This window comes from Natrix helvetica, assembly GCF_964273705.1.
Source record: "Natrix helvetica genome assembly, chromosome: 1".
NCBI lineage: Eukaryota > Metazoa > Chordata > Lepidosauria > Squamata > Natricidae > Natrix > Natrix helvetica.
In genome coordinates, this window is record NC_138548.1 from 92,421,212 (window position 1) to 92,435,561 (window position 14,350).

Here is a 14,350-nt window from a genome sequence, read left to right on the forward strand (position 1 = left end):
GATTTTCTCCTTCAGTTTTTCCTACAACTATCACAATTCAGTGAGGCAAGAAGGGCTAAGAGAGATTGACTGTTTCAAAATCACCCAGTGAACTTTTATGGTTGAAAGTAGGTATCAATTTGGAACTCTCCAGTCCTGGCTCAGCAGCTTAAATCCTATACCTTCCTGGCTTTGCTTTTGATGTATAAAGCTTTAAACAATTTATGGACAGAATAAATAGAACAGATTGCCTTCTAATCTGTCCCCACTAAAATCCACAAAGTGCTTATTATTACACCTTTATGGTGCCTGTGGAGGAATAATCTCACCATTCAAACACTCTACAATGGATATTGTTTTTTCCTTGTTTCCTTTCTTGGTTCTAGCGTACTTTTTATATCAATTTAAATATCTTTAATACCTGTCTTTGAATACTTTTATTTATCTCATAAGCTGCTTTGAGATGTAATTGCATAAATGGTGTAGACATATACTAAGTAAAAACAGTTGTATATCTTAGAACACTTACCATGATCCGGTTGTTGTAGAATATTCTGCTGTTGTAAGAAGGCTGCTTAAACACACATATGCAACACACCTGCCTTTTGGAAGTTCCAGCTGCAGTTAATGTTGTTAAGCAGGCTTTTGTTCAGTTTGGAATCTTGTTCTGAGACAAAATCCAACACTATGTGAACAGATTTTCACTTCTGCTCGGGGACTTGTTCATCTGTTCTGTTTTGTTCTTCTTCCAACCTGCTGTTGAGTTTTCCCAACTACAAAGAGCAGGTTGGGTTTTTTTTTTTTACAGCATACATGGGGCTGCAGGAGAAAAAGAAAATTGCCCCCTTTTCTGTTTTGTTGGCATGAGATTTTCCCCAGCAGAAAGATTTACCAAAATGGTAGGTCTGGAATGTTACTCTTTTAACATATGGAATTAGACCTTTGGCCTTGAAGGAAAAACAAACGAGCAAAGAAGTTATTAATGGAATTCAGGAGTGGTACAGATAGTTCTCCAGTTATGACCATAATTTATGAGCCCAAAATTTATGTTGCTAAGTGAAACATTGGTTAAGTGAGTTTGCCCCATTTTACAACTTTTCTTGCCACAGTTGTTAAGTGAATCTGGTTTCCCCTTTTTGTCAGAAAGTCAAGCATCTGAATTTTAGTCATGTTACCATGGGGATACTGCAAAGGTCGTAAGTGTGGAAAATGGTCATACGTCACTTTTTTAATGACTTAGACATAGAATAATTTTATTGTCACTTTGAATGTATGCTAATTGGCATACATTAAAATGAAATTTCATCTCATAGAGCTCCAACCTCCAATATATACTACATATGCATGCCAAAATAAACGAATACAAAATTATGCATATACCCACATATATTATATGACACAGAGAAACAACACAGTCTAGTACAGATGTATACAGGTACACCACAAGAAAAATGAATCTTGCGAGTTTACCAGATGGAAGGCATAGGAAACATTGTAACTTTGAACAGTCATTAAATGAACTATTGTTAGTCAAGGACTACCTATACTATGTAATTAACAAAGCTCTCCCTCCCTCCCCCGAAAAAAGCTAGGATATGAAAAGCACTAAAATCAATTAATCAATGGAACCATTTGTTTTCTGAGTTGTGAGTGCTCCATCATGGGAGGTTTTCAAGAAAAGATTAGACAGCCATTTGTCTGGGATGATATAAGGTCTCCTGCCTTAGGCGGAGCTTGGACTTAGAAAACCTCCAAAGTCTCTTCCAGCCCTGCAATTGTGCGATTTTACAATTCTATGAAAGTATGAGTAAAAAGGTGAGTTAGTGATGCTATCGTTATCTGCTGCTTTCATTTTTGTTGTTTTATTTCTCATCCCAAAAGGGTTAAAGGGAATGTGACCGAAAGTTGAAAGCGGTTTGAATGATGTGCACCTCTAAACATCAAGTTGAAGTCTAATAAATACTGCTTGAAAGCAATACTTGGCTTGTGTAAACAGAGAAGTACCCAAATCGATTGTCACTCCTGTAGCTACATCATACATGACGATGTATTAAATCTATGGACAGGGGATGAGGCGGGGTGTGTGTGTGTGTGTGTAAGGATGCTGAGAGAGCATTGCTAGCAATAATAGATCTCTGCCAGTGCATCAGTATCAGAGCAAATTCTTTGTCTTCGATAGGAAAGGAGGAAAACCGAAACGATATTGAAATTTCTGCTTTGCCAGTGACTCAGGGTTCAGCCAGGCCCTCTAAATTTGGGAGCCTATTATCTTGTTTCTGCACACACCTCATGAATCAGCAATGTAATCTGCTCATGACAGGCTTGAATGGTTCATCATTTCCTGTCAGAAACTCTGTCAGAAAATCAGTAAGATGCCTGATTGTGAACTTGTCAGGGCGACAAACTGATAAAGAGGATGTTTTCTATTTTCACATTGCTCCCAAGTACAGCCCTGGCAAAGAAGAGCCAGATTTCTCAGAATGAAAAGTATTACCATAGGGAACGGAAATAGGAACCAGCCCTTAATGGTTTCTAATGTGAAAAGTTTAGTGCTATGTCTCTTTCTTTCCCCACCTCTTACCTCACTATTCTTATAATTTTTTTTTAGCTGTAGATAGAGAAATCCATGCAGCATCCCACACAAATGAGAAATTAATTCAGCTCTTCCGGAACAAAAGTGAATTCACATTTTTGACCAACATACAGCAGCAGGCATCAACTTCTGGAGTTATTCTGTCCATACGAGAGTTGGAACACAGGTAAGCAGGAAACCTGTCTAAATACCTGATGGCATCAAAGTGCTTTATGATGACCTTACATTACCTAATCACAAAACATGAAGTTTCTGTTGTAATTGATTCCTGGGTCATTGTTTTCTCTTGCTAAAGAGAGTTGCAGGAATGTAATGTCTTCAAAATGTATTTGTTATGTCTGCGTGGCACTCTGCCAAACCATGACTATAAGCCTGCTTTTTGTTTTACTGATCTGCCATTTTTATTTATTATGTTCATTCTATGATTTATTAGCTGCTTTACAGAAAAATTTAACGCAAGGAATTTTATCTCAAGAAAAACCATCGTGTGTGTCACTGCGTTACTTGGTTTGCTAGCTGCGCTGAAGATTAACTGCGCAGGTCACAGTTCTTATCTGCAAGTGATTTAGTACGCATGCTCCTTCACATTCCTTTACTTTCTCTTCTGATCTTCCGTTCGCCTGCCAAGAAGGTGGGCAACATCGCTCTTGCCAAAATGTAAGATTTAGATAGCAAGTTTTGTATTTTTATTTTCTTTTATATTAAAAATGTTTTTATTAGAACATGTCGCGGGTTTATTTTTGCTTATTCAAAAGTATGCTACAAGAATGCCAAGATCCTCACCTCCTTAATTCAGGGCGAAATTCACCCCCGAACAGTGTGGACAATCCATAAATACAAAATTGTAACCATAAAAACAAAACTTAAACATTTAATGCACCATATTAACAATAAGAAGAAAAATAGATCGAATTCACTTACATAATCAGTGCCACAGCGAAGAGGAAAAAAGGAAGTTAAATTTCTCATTAAATTAAGGGATGGGCTAGTATTTGAAGTAGTGTTCTTTCAGAAGTAGATGACATCCCTTGCAATGAAGAGAACAGGAGCATATTGGATTGCCAGAGAATGACCAGGGACAGTGGTGGGATTCAAATTTTTTTACTACTGGTTCTGTGGGTGTGGCTTTGTGGGTGTGGCTTTGTGGGGATGGCTTAGTAGGCGTAGCAGGGAAAGGATACTGTGAAATCTGCATTCCTTCCTCACTCTAGGGGAATGTTATTGCAAAATCCCCATTTCCTCTGGATCAGCTGGGACTTGGGAAGCAGAGAATAGATGGGGACAGGGCCAATCAGGTGGTATTACCATTCTCCAAACTACTCAGAATAGGTGGGAATGGGGCCATTCAGGTAGTATTTACGGTTCTTCAAACTACTCAAAATTTCCGCTACTGGTTCTCCAGAACTTGTTAGAACCTGTTGAATACCACCTCTGACCAGGGACCTTGTACCTTCTAGAGACCTATATCAGATTTCTTACCTTTAAACTCACTTATGGTGGCGATACCAAAAATCATAAAAGCAATACTAAAGGTTTCTTTTCCTTTGTGATGATATAATGACCTCCCCCACATCAAATCAAATCAAAGCTTTTTATTAAAGTCTTTGACCAGCATTTACATTCCAGAGCGTGTTTGACCCAACATTTTGTTATTGAAAAAGTTAAAACATAGAATAATAAAAAAAACAGGTCTAATTAAAAGTTGTATAGCTTGGTGAAGATATTTCACCACCTGATTTGTGAAAGTGTGGTTAGCACACCTTAAAAATAATAAATAGAAAATTTATGATCAGAACACGTCTTGGGGCATCATGAAAAAACACCGTATGAATGAGCATTTCTGCCTCTCTGGATCCACAAGGGCAAAATATCTGTAAACAAGGAATCCCGTGAAATCTTCCCACCAATAGAGCTGATAGGAGGGCATTAGAGCTGCGGTGGTGCAGTGGTTAGAATGCAGTACTGCAGGCTACTTCTGCTGACTGCCGACTGCCTGCAATTTGGCACTTTGAACCTCACCAGGCTCAAGGTTGACTCAGCCTTCCAGTCTTCTGAGGTCAGTGAAATGAGGACCCAGATTGTTGGGGGCAATATGCTGACTCCATAAACCATTTAGAGATGGCTATAAATCACTGTAAAGCAGTATATAAGTCTAAGTGTTATTGCTATTGCTATTACAGTGGACTCTGGAAAAGGCCCATCTATACTTGCTTAGCATTAGATTGTATAGATAACCTGCAGTAGAGGGCTTTGTCTGTCCAACTTTTAATGATAAAATTCAGGGGGTCAATCTTACACACAATAAAAGTATTTCCATTTATTTTAACAGCTTGAAGCAGACGTTACAACCCTTGTATCATCATGCATACTTTATGGTTGACTTCATGGATATTAAATTTATAGAAATAGAGTAGTCCTCTATTTCTTGCTTCAGTTCATTTTATATGTTGGGTTTCTACAATTTAAAAATTAGATAATTTTTAAATGTACCTTATGTAACTTTTATCTGACATCTTGCTTAATCTAAATATAATAATATATTTTAGAAGTATTTTTATGCTCTTGGAAAAAAAACACATACTCCTGTCATTGTTCTATCAGTAGGACCAGACTTTAAATGAAATGTAATTAAGAGCAGAATATCAACAGGAACTGCTGGGATAACTTCAATATGTTTGGAGACCACTGGGGAAAAAAAAGAAAGCCATTGTAAAGAAAGCCAAGTATCAGATAGATAAATGAGCTGGAAGTAAAAGATTTCTTATTTGAGTCGTTGATCCTTGCAATTAGCAGTTTTTATCATCTGAGGATATGGCTTTGTTTCACTGGGTCTGTGCAGAGTGATTAATTTAAGGTTATATCAAGCAAGGATTCTAAATACATTTTTAGTAATACATTTCATTGAAACAAAGAGATTTTGGCAAGTTGTTATTGCCCAGCTGCTGAGACAGGAACATTATTTCTGCACTTTCTCCCCCTTAGATTGTGTGAAAATTCACAGGAAAGTGTTTTTTTTAAAAAAAAATTAAAATGAATGCTTGGCAAAAAAGAAACTCTAAACAATGGGTATATTTATTCCTTCAGATAGCTGTGGATTCCAAATCTACTTCACTCACATGGAACTGGTACAAATTTTTAAAATTAAGGTTCATTACACTTGTATACTTATTGATTCCCCAAATCAATGTAAATATTTATATGAAAACCTGCTACACATTTAAGCCTTTTCCTGAATTTCCAGAAGGTATGGCTAGTAGATAAGTTGAGCTTTCCCAAGTTGATGGTTGTGAAAAAAAAAAAAGAAAATATTAAATACAGAAGTTGTTGTGGCCGATCTTAGGAATCGTACTGTTCACAATAATATATTACAATACATACTTGTGTATCTTTTATGTTTACATTTAAACCCCCCTTGGCAAATAATTTTGAATCTGTGCTTTTGCTTCTATTTTAAAACTATATGTTGTGCAACTGTTATTGAGACAAAGGATATATTATATCTATATCTATTTATGGAAGCTTTTTTCTACATTTCTGTCATTTAAAGAAAGTCCATGCAATTCTAATATGTATATGAAAATATAAGTGAATATGCATCCCTAAACATATAAGTGAATGTATATGTGAATATATAGCATTAGACAGCCTTACAAAAATCATTGTTCAGATGGATTTTGTACAGTGTATCTTACATTGGTTGGTTTACATTGATTGTTTTACTAACCTAATATGGTTTGACTTGGTTCAGAATGTTGTGTGAACACTGGTTTCTGTAATTTGTAAAATATAATCTCTTATCTAACATTTTGTATAAACTCACTTGTTTTTCTTAAATGATTAACCTAACCATGGTTTACCAGATTATGAACCAGGCTAAATTATTATCGTATAAAGTCAGTTTTAATTTTAAATTTTACTGACCCCAAACAAGGAAAAAATAATAATACATGTAAACTAAAGCTTAAGCAATAAAGGAATGTATTAAAATGTAAAGCTGTAAAGTAAAATTAACTGTTGTTGCACTATTAAGCATCAAGTTGCTTAATTAATTTGGTGACCCTTTTGGAGGCCTCAAATGGCTGGTCTAAGGAGAATGTTCTTGTCCTCAGAGCTACCATAACTGTGAGTTAGCAGAAGCTTTATTAGGTCAGCTCACCATGCTCCAGAAAAATGAGTGTGCAAACCAAATGATTCTATTTCCCCCAACAGACAGGGCAAATTCCCTTCCAGCAGCGAGGATGGCAAAACTTTAAATTGAATAAGAGCAAAGATTCTTGTGTGAGTTAACCAAAGAATATTCATTCATTTATTATTTATTTTGTCAAGCATGTTTTAGTTAACCTACATAAGTATAAACATGATTTTGAATACATGAAATGGATACGAATAAAAGGGAGCATTAGGACAGGGACGGTAGGCATATTGGTGTGCTTATGCACGGCCCTTAGAGACCTCTTAGGAATGGGGTAAGGTCAACAGTAGACAGTCTAAGGTTAAAGTTTTTGGGTTTGGGGAAGAAACCACAGAGTCAGGTACTGTATTCCAGGGATTGACCACTTTGTTGCTGAAATTGTATATTCTGCAATCGAGTTTGGAGCGGTTTACCTTACGTTTGTATCTATTGTGTATTCATGTATTGTTGTGGTTGAACTGAAGTACTCATTGACAGGTAGGACATTGTAGCAGATACTTTTATGTACTATGCTTAGGTCAGACCTAAGGCGGCCTAGTTCTAAGGAATTATGATTATTATTATTATTATTATTATTATTATTATTATTATTATTATTATTATTATTATTATTATTATTATATTGTATCACAGCGGCCAGTTGTTTCGCCGGATTTGACATTGATTACTAGTCGGGCCCCACCCAGGGGCCTAGGACGTCGTAACGTATTTTTGTAATATACGTGCAGATCCAAGCAGTGCAGCTTTTTGCATTTGATTGATGGCGATTTTGTCACGTTTTAACTGTTTTAAATGTAATTCCAGTGCTTTTGGAATAGCACCCAGTGTGCCGATTACCACTGGAATTACCACTGCTGGTTTGTGCCATAATCGTTGAATTATTATTATTATTGCATCAACAGAATTGTATCACAGCGGCCAGTTGTTTCGCCGGATTTGGCATTAATTACTAGTTGGGCCCCACCCAGGGGCCAAGGACGTCATAACATATTTTCGTAATATATGTGCGGATCCAAGCAGTGCGGCCGTTTGCATTTGACTGATGGTGATTTTGTCAATTTTTAACTGTTTTAAATGTAATGCCAGTGCTTTTGGAATAGCACCCAGTGTGCCGATTACCACTGGACTTACCACTGCTGGTTTGTGCCATAATCGTTGAATTTCGATTTTTAAGTCCTGGTATTTCGCGATTTTTTCATATTCCTTCTCGGCAACCCTGCTATCACCTGGTATTGCGATGTCTATGATTGTAACCTTATTTTTCTCAACCAGTGTGATGTCTGATGTATTATGCGCCAGTATTTTATCCGTTTGTATGCAAAAATCCCACAAGATCTTGACCATCTGACCCTCGACAATTTTTTAGGCTTATGTTCCCACCAGTTTGTTGCTATTTTAATATTATAATTTTTGCACAAATTCCAGTGGATCATTTATGCCACTGAATTGTGCCGCATTTTATAGTCAGTCTGCACGATTTTTTTTACAGCAGCTGAGTATGTGGTCAACAGTTTCATCAGCCTCTTTGCAAAGTCTACATTTGGCATCATCAGGGGATTTTTCGATTTTGGCCTTAATGGCATTTGTGCGGATAGCTTGTTCTTGCGCAGCCAGGATTAGTGACTCTGTTTCTTTCTTTAATGTACCTGCTGTTAACCATAACCAAGTTTTTTCACTGTCCACTTTATCTTTTATTTTTTCCAGAAATTGGTCATGCAATGCTTTGTTCTGCCAACTCTCCATTCTTAATTTTATCACATCTTTTCTGTATTCTTGTTTCGTCTGTTGGGCCTTCAATAGATTTTTGTTCTTTACTTCGATTAATAGATGTTCTTGATTTTCTTTTAAATAATCAGCCAGTGCATGTTTTTCTTCTTCAACTATTTGCTTCACTTGTAATAATCCTCTGCCACCTGATTTTCGGGGTAGGTATAGTCTATCAATATCACCACGTGGATGTAAACTGTAGTGCATTGTCATTAGTTTCCTGGTTTTTCGGTCCAAAATGTCCAAATCAGTTTGTGTCCAGTTAACTATACCAGCTGTCTTATAACTGGTATTGCCCAGGTGTTTATGGCCATGATTGTATTTCCACCATTCAATTTAGATTTCAAAATTTTCCTAACTCTGTTGGTGTACTCTCCCCTGACAATAGTTTTTACTTCTCCATGCTTGATGTTATCCAACTGCAGAATGCCTAAGTATTTGTAGGCTTCATTTTCATTGCTTTTAATTAGTTGGCCATTGGGCATTTCAATTCCCTCATATGTAGTGATTTTGCTCCTTTTTATGGATACAGTGGCACATTTTTCCATGCCAAACTGCATTGAAATATCGGTGCTGAATACTCGGACTGTGTTTGTCAATGATTGGATTTCTATTTCTGACTTTCCATAGAGTTTCAAATCATCCATATATAATAAATGCGAAATTTTTTCGGCTTCTTTGGCTGTTTGGTAGCCTAATTTCATTTTTTTAAGATTACTGATAGTGGGATCATCGCGATGATGAAGAGAAGAGGTGAAAGTGAATCACCCTGGAAAATTCCTCGCTTGATATTAACCATTTCGTAGTTCTCATTCCCTACTGCCAACTCGGTTCTCCATTGTTTCATCGCCTTTTCAGTAAAGGATGTAATATTTTTGCTAATGCCAGTTGTTTCTAAGCATTTTATGATCCAACTATGTGGCAATGAGTCGAATGCCTTTTTGTAATCAATCCAGACCATATTCAAGTTCGTTTTTCTGTTCTTACAATTTTCTAATATCATTTTATCAATTAGGAGCTGATCTTTTGTGCCCCTGCTCCTTCTTTTGTTGCCTTTCTGCTCTACTGGCAAGATGTTGTTTGTTTCCAAATAATCCATAATGTTATCTGCAATAATGCCTGTGAGTAATTTGAAGGTTGTTGGCAAGCATGTTATTGGTCTGTAGTTTTCAGGTATTGTTCCTTTAGTTGCATCTTTCTGAATCAAGTATGTTTTTCCAGTTGTCAACCATTCATCAATTTGGCCATTTTGTAAAATCTCATTCAGTTGCCTCGCCAATATTGCATGTAAACTGGTCAGATATTTGAGCCAGAAACCATGTAATTGGTCCTTTCCAGGTGATGTCCAATTCTTTACTTTTTTTACTCGATTTTTGACCATCTCAGTTGTTATTTCTAATACTTGCATTTGTTTGTTGCCAATGCTTTTCTCAAAGTCATGTATCCATTTTGCTTCCTTATTGTAGTCCTTTGCATTTTCCCACAATTCTTTCCAGAATTCAACTGTGGCCTGCTTTTTTGGTTTTTGACTTTTGGTGTCACCATTCACATTAAGACTTTGATAAAAACACCGTTGGTCTGATCGAAATTGCTGATTTTGTTTATACTGGATGATTCGTGCCTCATGTCTTTCAATTTTCCTAGCTGTTGCTGTTATCTGCTGTTTTACAATCTCTACAGCTTCATTGATGTTTCTTGTATCCAATCTATACCTTCTGATTAGCTGATCTATAATTTTGTTGTTTTTAAGCCGTTGCTCATGCATGTTCTTCAAGTTGCTAGCATCTGCCCTTAATTTTTTGACTTTATGTTCTAATCGGATTTTCCACTTTGGCTTTGATGCTTTTTCCATTGTGTAACTAGGTGCTTTGATTTTAATGCCTAGTTCATTAGTGACTATTGCAGCTGCACTGTACATTAACTGGTTCGTTTCCAACATGGATCCCGATTCAATTGTTGAAAGCACTGCATTAACCATTTTCATGATAGGGGCCAAAATTTTCTTAGGCACAGTTTTTAATGATGGTAAACGTTGCCATTCCTTATTAAGCAGAAAATGCTCCATGATCTTGTCCTTCAATTCTTTTGTTTCTGAGTTAGTTCATCAGTTGGTTCAGTGATAACTGGTTCTGGTGATAGTGTTGTTATTTCCTCCCCGACAGCTTCTTCTGGGAGTTCTACTACAATGTCTTTAGGTGTGTCTTGAGTATCAGTTATTTCTGCTTGTGATGTTGTTTTCTTAGTTTTGCAATTTGCTTGAATTTCCTCAAGTTCAACTTCACTAAACACTTTATTCCGTGTAATAAATCGCCTTTGATCTGCAAGTCGTTGTTCACTAACATTTGAATCTGGATGTTGTTGTTTCCATAATTCATACATTTGCTTTAAATAACCTCTTTTCCCAGGCTCTGAGTTGTAATAACAGGCCATTATGCCACGGTTTTCATCTGCACTATATTTTTGTCATTTTGTTGGCTGGTCCACTTGTAGCCCACTTGTCGACGGATGTCCAGGGACCTCAACATCCGCCACGGCCCTTGTTAACCCGCGCGACGACCGATGCAGTATAGAATTTTTATTTGTTTCTTTCACCATGTTATATGGGTTGGCGGGTTTTTTTCTCATCCGGGCTTGGGACCGGCAACGGCGGAGTTGTTGTTGTTGTTGTTGTTGTTGTTGTTGTTGTTGTTATTATTATTATTATTATTATTATTATTATTATTATTAGAGGCCATATATCAAATATTGTTGCAGACTCTTTTTTCAACTCTAATCAAGCTCTATCAGAACAAGTGAGGTCAAGTGAGAAAAATTAATCCAAAGAATTTTAAAATCTAGATCAATACTTAGCTTCCAGGGTAACAGAACATTTTCCTGTACGTTTTCCTGTAAGGTCAGGGAAGCTTAGGAGCTTCCAGTGAAAATTAATTTGAGCCAAAACTTCAAATGACAAAACTGCATGTGAATTTTGACAAATCTTAGTCACAAAAGAGAATTAAATACACTTTGGGAGACTTTCAACTGAGTTGTAGAAAGACAGCTTGAACAGAACTTAAATCATGATAATAGCAAATCTGTGTTCTGCATACCAGGTGGCTGATTACCTTAATTCTAAATATTTTCTCTTGCAGCTGGCAAGTTATTACCACTGCAGTTAGCATATTGTAGGATAATATTTGAGAATTTGTGGGCCTGAATAATGGCAGCTTTTTGTTGTTTCTTCTGGAAAATCAATCAGTAAAAAGAAATACCCAGATATTTAAATACCTTAATTTTGTTGATGCTAAAATTGTTGATTTTCCAGGAGAGATAGCATATGTCATATGCTATCTGTTCTGGAAAATCAACAATTTTAGCAAGCCTTTTGAAGAAAACAAAACACCTTTGACTTTATTATAATTGATATCAGTTTTTCCTTTACAATAGTAGGGGAAAAAAGCTCCATTATTCTGTCTCAGGCCAATTCATCTTGTAGAAAGCATGGATGCATTGTCCAATGGTCCAATGGCTTGATCTTACTCTGGAGCTAGGACTAAAAAATTAATATAAAAGGTAAAAAAAGAAAAGGAGTCAAATGCATATTTGTTTTACCATCTTTTCAATGGGGATGAAGGGTAGAAGGATCCTGATCATAATACAGTGAATCTGCATTCAATTATTTTTACAATCAGAAGCAATGAGATTGGACAACAGAGAAAGCAACTCATGTCTCCCAAAATCTATGTCTGATGACAATATAAAGCAGGGGTGTCAAACTGGCGGCCCGTAGGCCAAATGCATCATGTGTATGCCATGCCCATCCCATCTCCACAAATGGGAAAAATGTCATGAAGCATCACGTGATGGCAATATAACACCACGAGTTTGACACCTGTGATATAAAGGATACCCCAGATTACCCCAGGCTTCCTTTATGTATTCTATCCATGATTAAAAAAACACTGATCAAGGGTCAGACTCCCTCCCTGAATCTGGCTTGCCTTTCTAGGAGGATATTCATTTACACTAGGCAGTCAGTTTTCCGTGGCATGTAGCTATGCTCAGTCAGATGATACAACATTAATATATCCAATTCCTCCCCAAATTATTATAGCTGCAAGGTCTAAAGTAGTTAGAATGCATGTGCCATTATATTGTGAAGTCATACCTTGGAGACAGAAAAAGAATCGGATGACTTAATGTAATCAGTTGCAGGTCCTGGTCATAGGCAAACCAGGCAATAATTATGAAAGAGGTGGGCAGATGAAAAGGGAATGTATTGTTTAATGGAAAAAAATAAAGTAAAAAAGATAATCAGAACATAAAATGTTTTTTTTTTTACATTCCTGAACTGAATGTGTTTTACCATTTTTGCAGCTGCATGCTTTTGTTTGCATAAAGCTTTGTCCTATTTTTTATATTGTTTGGTTATGCCTAGCATCACCATACAAGCAGCTCATACAGTATGCTGTCTTGAATTGTGCTCTAAAGATTGTCCTCTTTTCAACCATTGTATCTTTTTCAATATTAATGATGGCTGAATGTATCATTGAATATATTTCTTTCCGTTTCAGCTTTTCTCTTTCCTGCCTTTCTATTTCAATAGAGGTCTCCTATTGTAAACTAGGCTGTTCTCCAGTACATCTGTTAATTCAAAGTTTGTAAATAGATATTACTGCCAGTTCTGACTCTTGATGGCGGATGAATGTACAGTTTTCTGAATTGTATAGTGTTTTGGAGGCAGGTGCAGCAAAAGAATAGTTTTTGTGATCGGCTTGAATGTACAAGTCAGGTCAACATCGACTGCATCAGTAGTGCTTGCAGCAGGATATAATAAAGCAACCATATCATAATTCAGATTACACTGCTAGCCTCCAGCCTTTCAGGTGAAGTGACTTGATGCATAGTTCTAGAGCCAAGGTATAACACTGACATTCCAATAGATTGTTGGCTTAAAGGTCCCCTTTTTGTTGAACCTATGTCATCATTGTTGGGTTTATGGTTTTGATTGCCTATAGATTTTTGTAGTATATTTTAGGTTTTTTTTTGCTGCTTTTTCAATGTTTGCTTTGCAATTTTATTATTTTTTAGTAGTTGTGTATTGATGGTGACCAGTGGTGGGTTCCAGAACGGGCCCGACGTCGTCCACATGGACGCACGCAGTGCACGCACATGTGTCTTACTGTCCAGTGACACCTCCGCGAGCCTCTGCGATGCTCCAGCTGTTCAGTGGAGCGGAGCGCAGGTGCTGTATGTGACATGTGCGTGCGTGGAAGTGCCGGAGATTTTAAAGACAGGTAAGGAGCGAGGGCGGGCGGGTGGGCCCTCCGAACACTGTACCAGAACGGTACTGGGTGGTCCGGGCAGGCTGCGGTATGCCCGTACCAGGGCGTACGGCCTGCAACCCACCACTAATGGGGATGTGAAAAATTTAATTGACTTTTAACAGGAGGGGTTTTCTATAGTGAAATAATATCTCAATATTTCCCCGTTTTGAGATTTATTAGTTTTGTCCTAACAATTCAGGGAGAACCTGCTATTGTTGATTTATTGTCATGGCATTTGAAAGAGGTGGATCTTGTGGATGAAATGTAGGAGGGATCTGCCACTTCACTTTCACTTAGAACAGTTCTATTACAAAACTTGTTTCTGCTTGGAACAGTGTGCGTTAATGTAGCAGCTATCCTTCTTTTACCAGAAAACTTAATTCATATGATATGATGTCACAATAGTATTAACAAGGCATACATAACTGGTGTAAATCAAGTCATAAATCGTAGTTGCTTCATAGGAATAAGATGTGTGTTGTAGAGAAAGAGGCACGGGAGAAAATGTTCTCA

The 14,350-nt window shown here is 37.0% G+C and overlaps 1 protein-coding gene across 3 annotated transcripts in view; it reads left to right on the forward strand.

Annotated features, from left to right (window-relative positions):
* Nucleotides 1–14,350, forward strand: part of NELL1 (neural EGFL like 1) — a 609,773-nt gene that overhangs the window by 125,877 nt on the left and 469,546 nt on the right. For all 3 annotated transcript variants that reach the window (XM_081938833.1, XM_081938832.1, XM_081938834.1), the window contains exon 3: nucleotides 2,588–2,738. In XM_081938833.1, coding sequence (XP_081794959.1) covers nucleotides 2,588–2,738 — 151 coding nt within the window. The remainder of the gene's footprint in view (nucleotides 1–2,587; nucleotides 2,739–14,350) is intronic.